The sequence below is a fragment of the Zosterops lateralis genome (assembly GCF_965231275.1).
Source record: "Zosterops lateralis genome assembly, chromosome: 30".
Taxonomy (NCBI): domain Eukaryota; kingdom Metazoa; phylum Chordata; class Aves; order Passeriformes; family Zosteropidae; genus Zosterops; species Zosterops lateralis.
This window is the reverse complement of record NC_139790.1, coordinates 2584310-2602103: the sequence shown is the minus strand read 5'-3', so window position 1 is coordinate 2602103 and position 17794 is coordinate 2584310. Positions and strand designations below refer to the sequence as shown.

The 17794-nt window shown below is 39.9% G+C and overlaps 1 protein-coding gene across 1 annotated transcript; it reads right to left on the bottom strand.

Annotated features, from left to right (window-relative positions):
- Nucleotides 1-3066: 3066 nt before the first annotated feature.
- CDCA2 (cell division cycle associated 2) lies at nucleotides 3067-17489 on the bottom strand (the record flags this gene model as incomplete). Its single annotated transcript, XM_083880409.1, has 14 exons — nucleotides 16966-17489; nucleotides 16069-16199; nucleotides 15329-15446; nucleotides 14593-14792; nucleotides 14252-14330; nucleotides 13584-13792; nucleotides 12302-12389; nucleotides 11375-11580; nucleotides 10655-10733; nucleotides 10023-10075; nucleotides 7516-7707; nucleotides 6237-6411; nucleotides 5324-5394; nucleotides 3067-3894 (listed from the first exon to the last, which is right to left on the bottom strand). Exons 1-14 carry the CDS (start codon nucleotides 17432-17434, stop codon nucleotides 3067-3069), a joined length of 2898 nt encoding a protein of 965 aa, XP_083736535.1. The 5' UTR covers nucleotides 17435-17489.
- Between the last annotated feature and the right edge of the window lie 305 nt (nucleotides 17490-17794).

The window sequence follows — 17794 nt, the reverse complement described above, 5'->3', positions numbered from 1 at the left end:
GGGTGTTTAAATCCCCAAAATGCTGCAAGGAGTTTCAGGAGTTCACTGAGCTCCAGCTCTGAGCAGAGCAGAGACAGGTAAATTTAAATCCCCAGGACACTGCATTGGGCCTTTCATGAGGAGCTGTCCCAAATCCCAGTTCCCCCAGCTCCTGCCCCATCCCTGGCAGGTCTGGAGAGCTCAGGCTGCCCCCATCAGCTCCTGCCCCATCCCTGGCAGGTGTGGAGTGCTCAGGGTGCCCCCATCAGCTCCTGCCCCATCCCTGGCAGGTGTGGAGAGCTCAGGGTTCCCCCATCAGCTCCTGCCCCATCCCTGGCAGGTCTGGAGAGCTCAGGGTTCCCCCATCAGCTCCTGCCCCATCCCTGGCAGGTGTGGAGTGCCCCCCATGAGCTCCTGCCCCATCCCTGGCAGGTCTGGAGAGCTCAGGGTGCCCCCATCAGCTCCTGCCCCATCCCTGGCAGGTGTGGAGAGCTCAGGGTTCCCCCATCAGCTCCTGCCCCATCCCTGGCAGGTGTGCAGAGCTCAGGCTGCCCCCCATGAGCTCCTGCCCCATCCCTGGCAGGTCTGTAGTGCCCAGGCTGCCCCCCATGAGCTCCTGCAATCCCCCCAAACACAAGCAGAGCCCCCAGAGTCCCCCCCAGGCTCTCCCCAGCCCAGGAAGGACCATCTGTCATTGCTGACAGGTATTTGTTTAATCTGTTCCTGCAGTGATGGAGATTCCAAATTTCCCCAGGTCCTGGATTGGCCGTGGCTGCTGCAAGAGCTTTTCCTTAATGTTTAACAGAGATTTTTCCTCTGATTTAAACACATTTCTTGTCCTTCTCAGTGCAGATATGGAGAACAGATTATTGCCCCCCGCTTGTTCAAGACCTTTCCAGATTAAGGAGAAAAAATATATTGAGGATAAATGTTGGAACCCTGGTCATATATTCTATATTTAATTTATATTCAATATTTAGTTCCTTTTTGTCCTTCTCTGGATAGAAAAAAAAAGCAACAGATAAATTCTATCCAGAGGACAAAAGGAACTAAAAAAAGTACCATAAAGAAGTAGAAATATCTCCCAGCTGAACTCAGAGAGCCCCTTTGGGAACCTGCAGAGAGAAAACTCTGAGATTTCTGAGCTCAGGACAGAACCCCAGAGCAGGAGCTGGGATTGACCCCCCTCTGCTCTCAAACACAGAATTTCTTGTCTCCCCTCACTGTCCCAGTCTGATATTGAGGATGGGACAGCCCCAGGGTCACCCAGGGCTGGATTTGGGGCCCAAAATCTGCACAGAGACACCCAGAGAGCTCGAGCACAAAGTGATTTCCATATAAAATCACACCTGATTCCATCATTGCACTTCTCCAGTTTAATTCCAGGGCACAATTCACTTGCTGCTTTGTTTTGAACAGTAAAAGGAGCAGCTATTTTTACTAATTTATTCAATTAGTATTTTATTAATTGTAGCTTAGTATTTTACCAATCCATTTACTACTTTAGTATTTTACCAATTCATTTATTATTTTAGTATTTTTTCACCAATTCAATTACTACTTTAGCATTTTACAAATTCATTTACTACTTTAATATTTTACCAGTTCATTTACTACTTTAATATTTTACTAATTAATTTACTATTTTAGTATTTTACCAATTCATTTACTACTTTAGTATTTTACCAATTCATTTGCTACTTTAGCATTTTTACCAATTCATTTGCTGCTTTAGTATTTTTACCAATTCATTTGCTGCTTTAGTATTTTACCAATTCATTTACTACTTTAATATTTTACTAATTAATTTACTATTTTAGTATTTTACCAATTCGTTTACTCTTTTAGCATTTTACCAATTCATTTACTATTTTAGCACTTTACCAATTCATTTACTCTTTTAGCATTTTACTAATTTATTAAATTTATTCAATTCCAATACTCATTTTTCAAGCTTTACATGTTAACCTCAGCCAGCCTCTCTGATTTTATCCACATTTTTTTTTTTTTCTCCATCTCTTTTCCAAGCAGAAATCTCAGCCCAGCCCGCCCTCTCCTGGCAGCCAAAGCACAACATCCAACCCAGGAACTTCCCAAAGCTGCCCCCAAAAATAAATCCCCAAATGAAGCATTCAGGGAGCTGTTTTTGGAGGGATTCAGGGAGCTGTTTTTGGAGGGATTCAGGCCATGGGGCTGTGCTTTATGGGACTCTCATCTCAAAGCTCTTTTTCCAACCCCAAGGATCCTGTAACTCAAACAGCACTTTAAAAATGGAGTTTCTTTCAAGTTGTTTGAGGAATTCTTGTCTTGGGAGAAAGAGGAATAAAAGCCCAACTGCTCTGGTTGTTTTCAAGCCAAGCACATCAAGGATTTAACCCCACATCACTCAGGGTCAGACCCAGCTGCTGAAGGGGCTGTGTGGGACACAACCCGTTTCCTCCAGGCTGCCACGAGGATCCCTCTGGCCTGGAACAGCCCAGGGTGGAAAATGAAAACAGCAGCAAAACCTCAGAGCAGAGCAGAGCTTCTCTCCTCTCAGCCAGTTTTATTTGCCACATGAATTTTATAGACAGGAAAGATTTAAAAGCTTTTTTTTTTTTTCCTTCAATGACCACCCCTTACATTCACAAGGATAATTTGTGAATTCTGACACAAACTCACTCTAAGGAACTCTGCTCATGCCCAAACCCTTTTCAGAAGACAGAAATTGGTTCTCCACTCCCTCCTCTTCCCTTTCAAGAAATGATTCCTTCCAAGAGGCTTCTCCAAAAGCTTTTTTAATTCAATGACCACCCCCCTTACATTCATGAGAATAATTCATGAATTCTGACACAAACTCACTCTGCTCATGCTCAAATCCTTTTCAGAAGACAGAAATTGGTTCTCCACTCCCTCCTCTTCCCTTTCAATAAGTAATTCCTTAAAAGAGGCTTCTCCAAAAGCTTTTTTAATTCAATGACCACCCCCTTTATATTCATGAGAATATTTCATGAATTCTGACACAAAATCTCACTCTCAGGAACTCTGCTAATGCTCAAACCCTTTTCAGAAGACAGAAATTGGTTCTCCATTCCCTCCTCTTCCCTTTTAAGAAGTGATTTCTTCCAAGAGGCTTCTCCTCCTGCACCTCCTGCCTGGAGCAGCGAGAGGAGCAGAGAGAGGAGCAGAGAGAGGAGCAGAGAGAGGAGCAGAGCCCTCGTTTTCCTTCCCTGGAGCTGCCGAGGGGAGCAGGTTTTGTTTCCTGAGCTGGACATTCTCAGCTCCTGCCAGGATGGATGTGCTGCTGCTCCTCCTGCCTGGGATGTCCCCAGGGAGCTGCACCCAGGCCAGGCCCTCGCTGAGGGAATCCCTGCTGAGCCTCATGCTGCGCCTCACCCTGAGCTCAGCGCTGGCCCTGCTGCTCCTCCTGCAGCGCCCCAGGGAGCCCTCCCTGCCCCTGCCCCTGCCCCTGTCCCTGTCCCTGCCCCGGGGAAGGGACAGAAATTCCTCCACGTTGTAAAAGGAAACCGGGAGATCAGCCCCAGGCGCCTCCGGGTTTTCAATAGGAGGGAAGAAGAAGGTTCTGCTGCTTCTCCTCCTTCTCGTGGCTGGGTCAGCTCTGACAGGATCATTTTGAGGAGATTTTGTTCTCTGGGCAGCCTCCTGTACGTCCTGTTGTTCCAGAATTTCCAGCCCAGTTAGGAGACTTCCTTTTAAATCCTCCTTTTCTGTCAAGGAGCTGCTCTCTTTTGCTTCTCTTGTCCATGGAGTCTCTTCACCTTGCTGGAAACACTCAGATGTATCTTCTGTGTCTGGCATAGCATTTGAAAACTGGGGGGAATAAAAAAAAAAAAATCTTAATTTTTTTTTTAAATATAGGCAAGTGGTAATCCCATAAAAACCTGATTTCAAACAGCTGAACTGGCTACTCTTCTCCTCACCACATCAGCCTCCAAAATCCCAACAACTGACAGAGAACCCTGCAGGCTGGGATCTGTTTGGGAGGGAATCCTGCACCTGGGATCTGTTTGGGAGAGAACCCTGCAGGCTGGGATCTGTTTGAGGGGGAATCCTGCAGGCTGGGATCTGTTTGGGAGGGAATCCTGCAGGCTGGGATCTGTTTGGGAGGGAATCCTCCAGGCTGGGATCTGTTTGAGGGGGAATCCTGCAGGCTGGGATCTGTTTGGGAGGGAATCCTGCAGGCTGGGATCTGTTTGGGAGGGAATCCTGCAGGCTGGGATCTGTTTGGGAGAGAATCCTGCAGGCTGGGATCTGTTTGGGAGGGAATCCTGCAGGCTGGGATCTGTTTCAGAGGGAATCCTGCAGGCTGGGATCTGTTTGGGAGGGAATTCTGCACCTGGGATCTGTTTCAGAGGGGTTTTAGTTTTAATACACCTTTTTTTACACCACAAATGTGTATCAAGCTCTGAGGACTGCCAGCAATCTCCCAGAAATGACTTCAAAATAATTAGTGAGGTGGCTGATTGGAGGAGTTTTGAAAAAGCAAAAAGGTTCTAATTAAAGAAGAAAAAAACAAACTATACAGAACAAAAGGGTAAAAGTCCTGCACGGTGAAGGGAGGGCCCTTGGACCTGCTAAGACACCCTGAAAATGCCCTGAGAATCTCTGTGCTCTCTCTTGAATATTTAATGATCTAGGAGGGGATTTTTGGCTTGTTGCAAATAGAAAAATATCCACATTCCTTGAGGAACAGCTCAAGAGTCCAACAAGTCCCTTTGTCCTGGCACTGAGCAAATTAGGATGAGAAGAGCACTGAAATTTCTGCTTCTTCTTCCTTAAAAGTTCAGGGGTGAAACTCAAACTCTTTCCCAATATTACTTTTCCAACACGTCTCTGCAAGAACTTGGTAAGGGAAGAACCACAAATTCATTTGTTGGCCCTCAATCTGAAAAGTGACACATAAAAAAACCTCCCTCCATAAAGATCCTTTTGGCCCTCCAAGAATTCCAAGTAAGGGAGAGGGATGAGGCAGGACATGCAGGGAAACAAGGTGAGGATGAAGAAGAAAATAGTGGCAGCAACAGGAAGATCAAAATAATCTTATTAAGACACAAGGAGAGAGAAATAAGAATAAAAAAGGTTTTAAAAAAAGTCTTTCTGCAGCAGAGAGAGGAGCAGAGCCCTCGTTCTCTCTCCCTGGGGCTGGCAAGGGGAGGAGGTTTTGTCTCCTGAGATGAATATTCTCAGTTCCTGCAACTGAGTATATTCAGTATATTCAGTATATTGAGTATATTGAGTATATTGAGTATTTCCCCCCCAGAGCCCCCGTTACCTGAGCAGCCCCAGCAGCCCCAGCAGGGCTCCCCAGGCTCCCTGGTGGCCCCTCGGGGTCCCCAGGCCCTGCTGCCTCCCCCAGGAGCCCCAGCCCAGCCTGGGGAGGGGCCCTGGCCTTGGGGTCACCCAAAGCTGCGTCCTCTGAAAGAGAATAAAAATTGAGTGAATTGACAAAATCTTCTGTGCGTTACAAGAAAAGTTACATGGTATTTTACTTCTTTTATAAATTATTTTAGTTATTATTTAGGCGTATAAAAATAACCTTCTAAACGTCCTCTGAAGAAGAACAAATTGAGTGAATGGACAAAATCTCCTGTGCATTATCTGAAAAGCTTCATGATATTTTACTTCTTTTACAAATTATTTTACTTATTATTTAGCTGTATAAAAATAACCTAAACATCCTCTGAAGGAGAACAAAAATAGAGTGAATGGACAAAATTATCTGTGGATTACATAAAAAACTTCATGGTATTTTACCTCTTCTATGAGTTATTTTTACTTATTATCTACCTATATAAAAATAACTTTCTAAACAATCTCTGAATGAGAACAAATGTAATGAATGGACAAAATCTTCTGTGCATTACATAAAAAACTTCATGTTATTTTACCTCTTCTATAAATTATTTTACTTATTATTAACCTGTATAAAAATAACCTCCTAAACAACCATCCCAGATAATAACTCATGGGTACAGAGTTAATTAGACATTTTTAACTCTGCACATCCCTTAACTCTTCATGCCCAATTCAGCAGCTCAAAGACCATGAAAATAGCAAAGTAAAGAGGTGAATTTTTTAAATCAGATTTACACTGAAGTCCAACAAAAACTGAATTTATTAGTTGGACGTTATTAATTTATTAGATCCTCCAGACTCTGCTATTGCACAAGCAATTAAAAGTAAAATATTTTTTGTTCAACTGTTGAAATAAAGGAACAAAGAAAGAGCAAAGAAAACAAAACTAAAATCCAAATGACCTGTAAAAAGTGTATCTGCCTCTGGTGAGTTTGGAGATGTCACAGAGGAGAAAACCTCAGGAATTTCAGGGATTGGGCTGAGAAGGGGTTTCTTGGAAGCTGTTTCTCTTTCCCCATACAAAGATCTCTTGACTTTTTTCTTTCTTCTTTTCCCATAGACTGGGTATTTTGTTTTCTGAAAAGATTGAGAGGGAGAATAGAGCACAGGGAGATTTTAACCTTCCTCTACAGTGTTTTTAACAAGTCACCCCATTACTGGATTTTGATGGGTGACAAATGTTCCCCCTTAAAGGAAGGTTCCACTTTTCCTGCCAGCTACAGAATAATCTAAAAACTCAAAAAGAAAAAAAAGAGAATTATTTTTATGCAAGAACTTGGTAAGGGAAGAACCACAAATTCATTTGTTGGCCCTCAAGTCTGAAAAGTGACACATAAAAAAAACCTCCCTCCATAAAGATCCTTTTGGCCCTCCAAGAATTCCAAGTAAGGGAGAGGGATGGGGCAGGAAATGCAGAGAAATGAGGTGGGGATGGAGAAGAAAATAGTGACAGCAACAGGAAGATCAAAAAAATCTTCTTAAGACACAAGGAGAGACACTTGGAGAGAGGGGAAAGAAGGGGGAAAAGAAGGGGGGAAAGAAGGGGGGAAAGAAGGGGGGAAAGAAGGGGGGAAAGAAGGGGGGAAAAGAAGGGGGGAAAAGAAGGGGGGAAAAGAAGGGGGGAAAAGAAGGGGGGAAAAGAAGGGGGGAAAAGAAGGGGGGAAAAGAAGGGGGGAAAAGAAGGGGGGAAAAGAAGGGGGGAAAAGAAGGGGGAAAAGAAGGGGGAAAAGAAGGGGGAAAAGAAGGGGGAAAAGAAGGGGGAAAAGAAGGGGGAAAAGAAGGGGGAAAAGAAGGGGGAAAAGAAGGGGGAAAAGAAGGGGGAAAAGAAGGGGGAAAAGAAGGGGGAAAAGAAGGGGGAAAAGAAGGGGGAAAAGAAGGGGGAAAAGAAGGGGGAAAGAAGGGGGAAAGAAGGGGGAAAAGAAGGGGGAAAAGAAGGGGGAAAAGAAGGGGGAAAAGAAGGGGGAAAAGAAGGGGGAAAAGAAGGGGGAAAAGAAGGGGGAAAAGAAGGGGGAAAAGAAGGGGGAAAAGAAGAGGAAAAGAAGAGGAAAAGAAGAAAGAAGGAAAAAATAAAAAGAGAAGGAAAAATAAAAAAAAAAAAAAAAAAAGGAAAAATAAAAAAAAAAAGAAGGAAAAATAAAAAAAGAAGGAAAAATAAGAGCAGAATTCACTTCCAGCACTCACCTGGGTCTTTTTGGGAGCAGCTGTGCTGGGATTCCTCTGTCTCTGGATTTTGCTCCTGCGGGGAATTTCGGTGTCTTTGCTGCTCTCTGTGTCTGTGTCTCCTGAGCTCGGCTCAGTCCCCTCTGCCAGGGCCCTGCCCTGCTGGGAAAAGGGTTTTGGGGACACTAAAAACCCACCAGGAACAACCATCAACTGCAATTAATCCCCGTTAACCTCAGCAGGGCTTGGCACAAGGGGAAATTAAATATTCCAGACTCATTTCACACAGCACAATCCAGTGCTGGTGGTATTGGAATGAATTTTGTATTAATGGAAGTTAGGATTTTGTATTTTATAGGTTTGTATTCGTTGAATTTTGTATTAATGAAAGTTTGTATTTTGTATTTGTATTATAATGAATTTTGTACTGATGGAAGTTTGTATTTTGTATTTTATAGGGTTTGTATTTGTTGAATTATGTATTCTAAGGAAGGTTTGTATTTTGTATTTGTATTGTAGAAGTTTTGTATTATAATGAATTTTGTATTCTCAAAGTTTGTATTTTGTACTTTATAGGTTTGCATTTATTGAATTTTGTATTCATGAAAGTTTGTATTTTGTATTTGTATTATAATGAATTTTGTATTGATGGAAGTTTGGATTTTGTGTTTTATAGGTTTATATTTGTTGAATTTTATATTCTGATCAAAGTCTGTATTTTGTATTTGTAATGTGGAAGTTTCCTTACAATACAAAATTCAACAATTCAAAGTTTGTATTTTGTATTTGTAATGTAGAAGTTTTGTATTATAATGAATTTTGTATTGATGGAAGTTTGGATTCTGTATTTTATAGGTTTGTATTTGTTGAATTTTGTATTAATGAAAGTTTGTATTTTGTATTTGTATTATAATGGATTTTGTGTTAATGGAAGTTTGTATTTTGTATTTCTACTGTAGAAATTTTGTATTATAATGAATTTTGTATTAATGGAAGTTTGGATTTTGTGTTGATGAAAGTTTGTATTTTGTATTTTTTATAGGTTTGTATTTGTTGAATTTTGTATTCTGATCAAAGTTTGTATTTTGTATTTTATAGGTTTGTATTCGTTGAATTTTGTATTAATGAAAGTTTGTATATTGTATTTGTATTATAATGGATTTTGTACTGATGGAAGTTTGTATTTTGTATTTTATAGGGTTTGTATTTGTTGAATTATGTATTCTAAGGAAGGTTTGTATTTTGTATTTGTATTGTAGAAGTTTTGTATTATAATGAATTTTGTATTCTCAAAGTTTGTATTTTGTACTTTATAGGTTTGCATTTATTGAATTTTGTATTCATGAAAGTTTGTATTTTGTATTTGTATTATAATGAATTTTGTATTGATGGAAGTTTGGATTTTGTGTTTTATAGGTTTATATTTGTTGAATTTTATATTCTGATCAAAGTCTGTATTTTGTATTTGTAATGTGGAAGTTTCCTTACAATACAAAATTCAACAATTCAAAGTTTGTATTTTGTATTTGTAATGTAGAAGTTTTGTATTATAATGAATTTTGTATTAATGAAAGTTTGTATTTTGTATTTGTATTATAATGAATTTTGTATTGATGGAAGTTTGGATTTTGTATTTGTATTATAATGAATTTTGTATTAATGAAAGTTTGTATTTTGTATTTGTATTATAATGAATTTTGTATTAATGGAAGTTTGTATTTTGTATTTGTATTATAATGAATTTTGTATTAATGGAAGTTTGTATTTTGTATTTTGTATTATAATGGATTTTGTATTGATGGAAGTTTGGATTTTGTGTTTTATAGGTTTGCATTTGTTGAATTTTGTATTCTGATCAAAGTTTGTATTTTGTATTTTATAGGTTTATATTTGTTGAATTTTGTATTAATGAAAGTTTGTATTTTGTATTTGTATTATAATGAATTCTGTATTAATGAAAGTTTGTATTTTGTATTTTATAGGCTTATATTTGTTGAATTTTGTATTCTAAGGGAAGTTTGAATTTTGTATTTGTATTGTAGAAACTTGCATTATAATAAATTTTGTATTAATGAAAATTTGTATTTTGAATTGTATAAGTTTTGTATTTGTTGAACTTTGCATTCTAATGAAACCACAGTAATTTTTCATCTTGTTATTTAAAGAAATTTGGTTATTTTTTTTTAATATTCCTCTGTTTTTTGCCTCCCCCTCTCACCAAATCTGCCCAACACTGAAAACACTTTTCTTGCACAATCAATTCTGTGCCTTGAAATTCCAGCAAACCCCAAACATTTTATCAGATTATTTGGAAAAGCTCCTGGAAAATCCAACAGAAATTGTCAATTTAATTATCAGGCTGTGATTTTAATAACTGGAAAATCATTTTCACTGAAAAAAAAAAAAAAAATCTCATTTCCATATAACCTGGATATGGAAAATCCTCATTGGAAAAACTTCTTTAAGCATCAAAAAGGATAAAAGAAGTTTAAAAAAATAAAGGAAATTTTATCAATAAGAAAACTCACCTTCCTTTTAGCAGAACGAGTTGTTACCGTGGCAGGTTTGTCACTTTCTGCTACTACAAATAAATAATAAAAAAAATAGATTTTTAATCAGTTTTGATGCAAATTAATCCCATTTTGAGGGAATTATTGACATAATTTGTGATACTATGCACTTCAGTCTTGAGTAGAAATTTAATCTTGAGGACTATCAAATATAACAAGATAAAAAAAAATCTCCCTTGCTCTACAAAATAGAGAAAAATTCAACTTGGGAGGATTTGGTAACAATAATTAGAATATTCACAGATAAATATGCACAATCCACTTTCAATTCTTTTGTTTTTGGGCAAAAATCATCAAAATTACAGGATTAGAATCAAAATTCTTAAAAAAAAATTAGTTTAAGCAGTAAAATTTTCACAGAAAAACATCACAAGTTTAAATAAGATCCAGTAAACACTGCAAGGAACTTCAAAAGAAAATTAATTTATTTCCATTTAAATATCAGCATTCAAATTTTAGCATTTCAATTGAAATATATCCCCTGTAATAAAAATAAATGCAAACAGAAAAATGAATCAAACCCCTCAAGTCTCAGTTTTTAGGTATAAAAAGATTCATTATTTACTGATAAAAACACAAATTAAAATTACCTGCTGCATTTTCAACAGGTGGAGGAGTTTCTGCAGCCACAGAACCTTCCAGGAGTTCTGGGAGAGGCTCAACACCTTCCTTTAAATGAAAAATTATTATTTTTAGCATTAAATTAAAGCAGATTTTTGATGGACCTTGTCCATCAGTGTTTGCAGACAAAATTTTTTTTTTTTTTCCTTAGAGAAAACACCTTTGGCTCTGAGTGGCAAAAAGAGACACAAAGCAGCAAAATGGAAGAAAATTGAAGGGAAAAACATTTTAAGGTAAGAGAAAACTTTCTAAACCAGTTCTCCAGCCCAAAGTGCTGCTCAGAATTCCAAAAATTCCCAAACCAGCTCAGAATTCCTAAAAAATTCAACTTTTGAGTTTTTAGAGAAAACACTTTTGGCTCTGGGTGGCAAAAAGAAACACAAAGCAGCAAAATGTAAGAAAAAGTGAAAAAACATTTTAAGGTGAGAGAAAAACCTTCTAAACCTCCTTTAAACCTTCTAAACCACCTCTCCAGCCCAAAGTGCTGCTCAGAATTCCTAAAATTCCTAAACCAGCTCAGAATCCCTAAAAAAATTCAATTTTTCAGCGTGATTCTTCAACTCTACTTTAATATTTCATCAATTTGCAAAACCAAAGAGGCCGGGAAGGGGGAAAATTAACCAAAAACTGGTTTATTTTAAAAAAAATTAAAATTAAAAAACCTTAAGGATGGAGAAAAATCAACTCACCTCATCCCAATCAAAATCCAGGAGGGGTAAAGGATCCTCGGAGGGGTCTGGCCTCGCCCTGGGGCTCTGGGGACACCCTGGGGAGGCTCCTCGGCGCAGGGGGGTGTTGGCAGGAAGGTTTTGGTCAAAGATTTCGGGGCTCAGAACTTCCCCAAAAGTCACTTTTTTCTTCTTGGGTGTTTTGGAGATCTGGTTGTCGGTTGTGTCTGTTGGGATGGAATTAAATAAAGAGTTGAGTGAAGGGGAAGGGGAAAAGAGCAGAGGATTTGTAAGAGATTTAAATGTTTTCCTAAAAAATCAGCACCAAAACAATCAGCAAAATGCCACCTTGACATGGCCAAGATTTTCACTCTGGATTTATTAAAGAATTAAAGAAGAATAAAAGACCAAGACTAAATTAAGAAAGACTAAAGACTAAGACTAAAAATTAAGAGATGAGTGAAGGGGAAGTGGCAAAGAGCTGAGTATTTGCAAGAGATTTAAATATTTTCCAAAAAATCAGCAAAATGCCACTTTTACATGTGGGGCCAGCCAGGATTTTCACTCTGGATTTATTCAAAAATTAAGGAAGAAACAGACTAAAAATGACCCAGTTGAAAAGTGTAAAATTTTTTTAAAATCTCAGGGATTCTGTTCTGGTGTTTGAGGCTTTCTGAAGTTTTAGGGTGGGGTTAATTTTTATTTTTCATTAATTTTATTAATTTTTAAAAGTTATTTTTTATTAATTAATTTTTTTTTTTTTGGTAGACATTCCTTTCCTTGGCAATCCTGTTTTCCATGTCATCAGCAAAATGCCACAAGGAGGTCATTCAATGATTAATCCAAATAATCAGATTTAGCAAAGAGGTAAAACCTTTTCATCTATTTAAAAAAGAGCTAATGAAAGTCAAGGGAATTTTTTTTTTTTCTTAGAAAGGGGAATCTGACCTGTTTGCAATGTTTCAGAGGTTTTTACACAACTGGAGACTGCAGCAGATTCACCTCCTCCTCTGTCAATGGCACTGTTTGGGTGTTCCTGCCAAATTTAAGGGATATAATTCAATAAAATTTAATGATTGTCCTCTAAGCAGCATTTAAGTCCTTTTGTTTAACCAAACCGACTTGTTTGCTGCATGAATAAAACTCAAAAACATTCATTTCATGGAATGGTTTGGGTGGGAAGGAGCTTCAAATGATCCAGCCATGGGCAGGGACAATTCCCACTGTCCCAGGTTATCCCAACCTGGCCTTGGGCACTGCCAGGGATCCAGGGGCAGCCACAGCAAATCTGGGAATTCCAGCCCAGCCAGGAATTCCTTCCCAATGTCCCATCCCAATTTCCCCTTTCCCAGTGGGATCCATTCCCTGTGTCCTGTCCCTCCATCCCTTGTCCCCAGTCCCTCTCCAGGGAATTCTGGAATGGTCTGGGTTGGAGGGACCTTAAAAGTCCCCCAGTGCTGTCCCTGCCATGGAACCTGGGACTGGTTTGGCTTCTGCTTTCTGAGTTTCACAGAATCCTGGAATGGTTTGGCTTGGGAGGGATTTAAATCCCATCAGTGTCACCCCTGCCCTGGGCAGGGACACCTCCCACTGTCCCAGGTTATCCCAACCTGGCCTTGGGCACTGCCAGGGATCCAGGGGCAGCCACAGCAAATCTGGGAATTCCAGCCCAACCAGGAATTCCTGCCCAATATCCAATTCATCCCTGCCTTTGGTCAGTGTGAATCCATTCCCTGTGTCCTGTCCCTCCAGCCCCTCCTGCCCAGCACATTCCCAGTGTCCAGGGCTGTTCCTGCAGCACCCACAGAGGGATGGGAAAATAAAATCCTGGAATGGTTTGGGTTGGGAGGGAACTTAAATCTCATCTCATCCCATGGGCAGGGACACCTCCCACTGTCCCAGGTTATCCCAGCCTGGCCTTGGGCACTGCCAGGGATCCAGGGGCAGCCACAGCAAATCTGGGAATTCCATCCCAGCCAGGAATTCCTCCCCAACATCCCACCTAACCCTGTCCCTGGTCAGTTTGAAGCCATTCCCTGTGTCGTGTCCCACCAGACCTTTGTAAAGCCTCTCTCCGTTTTTCCTGTCCCCCCTTCAGGTCCTGGAATGTTCAATTGGGTCACCCCAGATCCTCTCACAACATGAAATCTCCCAGCAACATTAAATAATTCCCAAACCATTCCCAACTTCAGCAATCAGTCACCTTGAAGCTCATCCTGAGTGAACCAACCTTGGGGCAGTCCCTGAGCTCCATCCCTGGGGTTTTCTTCAGGATGGATCTCAGCAGGGAACTGCTCTGGGACAGGTCACAGCTGGGGAAGGTGTTCCCTGCTCCCTGAGGTGTCCCAGGAGTTTGGTTTCCATCAAACATTCCCAGATCTTCCACAGCTTTCCTTGGGCTGAGATGTGGGGCAGCATCACTGCACTCACACCTGGAAACTTGGGAGCAAGCACAGAGCTGGGACACTGAGAGGTTGAAAGAAAAAAATCACAAAACTTTCATGCTAAAAACATGAAACCCAGAGAATTTTACTGCTAAAAACATTGAGCTGTAAAAATACACAGAATCTCCTGTGCACAAAAAGCCATCAGTCTACAAATTTCAGCTCTTTTTGAGCCATATTTGCTGTTTTCATATTTTCTATTTGATATTTGATTTCTATTTGATGATTTAACTGATTTCTATTTGATGATTTGACATCTGTTTTGATGTTTTCCTGTTTGCTATTAATAAAACATATAAATACATGAAGGAAGAGTTACATCAGGTTTCTACTGCATCCTAAATTGTGAACAAGATGACAAATGTCAGCTGAAGCATTTCTTGACAAATATTCCACTATTTTGATTTCTTAATGAGAGTTTAACAAAGATTAGAACAGTGCTGACTCCTCTTACCATGCTCTGGTTCCAGGGTGTCTCCAATTTCTGCAGCCTCCAAGGATTTTACAGGATTTTGCTGCTCAAAAACCCATTCCTGAAGAAAAAGTTACAGGATTTTTACATCAGCACCAACTATGGAGAGTTTTAATCCCACAGACAAAGATTTCAGAGTTTTCTCCATCACACACTATTTCTGAATTAATTTTCCCCAAAATTCCCAAATTTTCCCTGAATTTAAAAAAGAATTCCCAGGGAAATGCTTTGAAAATGGTTAATTAATGACGTGATTAGACATGGTAAATTAAGAATTGTTTGTTTTAATGCCTGATTTAGAGGTTTTTCCCCATTCCAAGCACCTTTGCAGCAGCAGCAGGGTCAGGGATGATCCCAACTCGGAGTGGGGACAAGATGCTGCAGGTCCTGAGTTCACTCCTGCTCCTCCTGCTCCCATTTCCACTGAAATTTCCTTTCCAAGCAGCTCCTCTGTTGCCCAAGGTGAAGTTTTCACTCCAGCGCTGCAGGTTGGGCTCTTTTCTAAGAGGTGATTTGTTCTGAGCTGCAGCAATTCAAAATAAAACAGAATCCAAACAAAATACAAAGACAAAACTTCAGGTTTTGCAATGAATTCTCTCTTTTTGTGTTTCTTCATCGAGGGGTGCAAAAAGTCAGGTAAGAACAAATTTTTTTAGATCTGTTTTGATAATAATATTACCAACCTCCAAAATAAATAAAGTGATTCTTTGCATACAAATGTTATTAAGACCAGCAATGATAGGAGTAAAATGAAAATTATTCTCTGTTTCATTGGGAAACAAAAGTGCAAAAATATTAATGCTCAGTGAGAAACCCATCAAAGAGCACAAATTTAGGAAGGAAAGAGTCTCAAAAATACAAGTTTTTGGAGAGTCAGGGTGCATTGAGATGGTTTAAACCAACAAAACAAACCTCAAACCAAACACAGACGCCTGTGCTGAGCCTTAAAAAAGGAAATTATTTTGTTTCATAAGAAGGATTTCTAATTTGATGCTTTTTAGGCTAAAAGAAGAGCTGATATTTAAGATAAATCACTGAGCAGGATCATTAATAACTTACAGGAACCTCTTTCCTGGGAAAGCTCCCCCTCAGCCTCTTGCAGGGATTCAAAGGAGGCTTGGAAAGCATCAATCTTGTCCTTCAGAGGCCTCACGTTTGCAGGTCTAAAAGGACTGATCTGCCAAAAGAAAATCAAATATTTCTTCCCTCACTATTTGAGCTTTAATGTTTTAATGACATAAAGCAACCAAGATTTAACCTGGTTGCAATTGTGTCTGTGCACTAAAAATAAGGAGAAAAGGGAATTTTACCCAGTAAAGGAACTTTGCCCAGAAATCTGGTACATTTTATTGAATTTAATCTGCTTTTCTAGTCTAGAATTTGCTTTCTGACAGCCCAGGATGGTTTAAGTCATGAACAAATCTGATTAACAGAGTCACTCGTGCTTGAATTGACTCCACTTGGAACCAGCAATGTTTTAATTACCCAAAAAACCAAGTGCAGCCTTTAATTACCCAAAAACCAAGTTTAATTACCCAAACCATGTTCAGCAAACAGAGGAAAGTAATAAAAAAAAAAAAAAGTTAAAATACATCAGCAAAAGCTCAATGTGGAGAAGAAATCCCAGTGTGAAAAAAAAAATTGGAATATTTCCTTGTCCTGCAGTAAAGTGAGCAAAGGACAGCAGCAAATCAATGTAATTTTTATTTCTTCTGCTGGGTTCTCCCCTTTTCCCAGAAAAAGGGGGTTCCTGGAGGGGATGGGAAGTTTCCCATGAGGAATTTGGGAAGGATTCTCACCTGGGTGAAAGGTTCTTTCTGCCTGCTGCTCCTCTGCTGGGCCAGGTACCTGATCAGGGTGTTGTTTTCTGGGGAGCCCCTCAGGCCAATGGTTGATCTTCTCCTGAATTTTCGTGAATTTGGGGAAGTCCCTGATAAAAGGAGGATGATAGGAGAGGTTAAAAAGAACAACAAAGTGCAAAGCTACAAAAGTGTAATAGCCAAAGCTCTAAAATGGTAAATTTTTAATCCTTTTTCAGGTTGATTTAATGGTATTTATTCAGAGATACAAAAATTACCTGCTCAGCCCAAGGAGCCTCCCTGAGCACATCAAATTAAAGGCCTAAAAAGCAATTAAAAAAGCCAAGGCTGCCTTTTTAGCTCCTCAAATGCTTGTTAGTGTTTACCAAGGCTTGCAGAATTTCTCCTGCAATTCCCTTGTGAAACTCAAGGCACTTCATTAAGTGAAGAGAGAGAAACAGGGAGATTTTTAAGTGTGTGGGATATAAATTGTACAGTTAAATGGTATAAATGGGATATTCCTATAAAGATGTTGCAGCAACAGCTTCACACAGTGTTGGAGAGTTTTAATCCCACAAAGATTTCAGAGTTTTCTCCGTCATCCACTATTTATTTTCCCAAAACACTCAGGGAAATGGTTAATAAATTAAGTGAATTAGCAGGATTAGATGTGATAAATGAAGAAATTGGCTGTTTTAATGTCTGATTTAGAGGTTTGTCCCCATTAAAGCACCTCTGCAGCAGCAGCAGGGTCAGGGACAACCCCAACTCGGTGTGGGGACTGAATTGGGATCTCTGAATCTGCCCTAAATTAGAACCTCTGGCAGCAGGTTGGATTAAACCACCTGGAGAAAACTCTGGGAGAAGGACAAGAGTCATTTTTCAGCCCAGCCTCACCCGTGGCTCGTTTGCCAAAACTCTCCTGAGCCATCCCGAGCTCTGCAGTCGCCACAGCAGCAAAACCAAGGGGTGTTTTCCTCTGTTCACACAGTCCAAAATCAGCTTTTCCTTCCCCTCTGTCCCTGTCAGGAGTGGAGAAATCATTTCCCAAGGGGCTGCTGGGGAAATCCTCAGTGTGCAGAGGCCAGGGGGGGTCACTGAGCCCCCCAAAACAGCCCCCAACACACCCCTGGGGGGGCCCCAAACCCTCCTGGGGCCCTTTGGGGCATTTCAGGGCACGTTTTGGTGCCCGTGGCTGGTTCCCATCGCTGAAATTCTCCTTCTTGGAGGCTCTGATGGGTTTGGGTTTGGTCACTTTGCAGCTCTTCTGGTCTCTGGATGGTGTGAAAGAGGCCTCTGCCTTCTGTTCAGGACAAGAATTCTCATTTTCTTTAACTTTCAGGGGAGTTTTAGATCCTCTGAGCATCGTTTGGGATTTATTTGAAGGAACATTCACTCAGCTTTTGCTCCTGTAATTACAGATTCCTATTAAAAATAAAAAGAATTATTATTTCCTAACTATCACACTCAAACTTTTCCCAAAACCACATTTATCCTGGACAAGGTGTTTGTAAATTTATCCCTAAAAAAACTGCAGGAAAAGGACACAAATAGGGCAAGGACCAGAAAGAGAAATACAGAGCAATAAAAATGTGCATAATAAACAGTGGCTCAAGGTAGAGGAGCCACAAGGCTGTGATTTCACTCTGTCAAACCTCACATTGATATAAAATAAGTGTATAAAACAATTGTATAAAACACATTAATCACCATCACACTGAGGCTG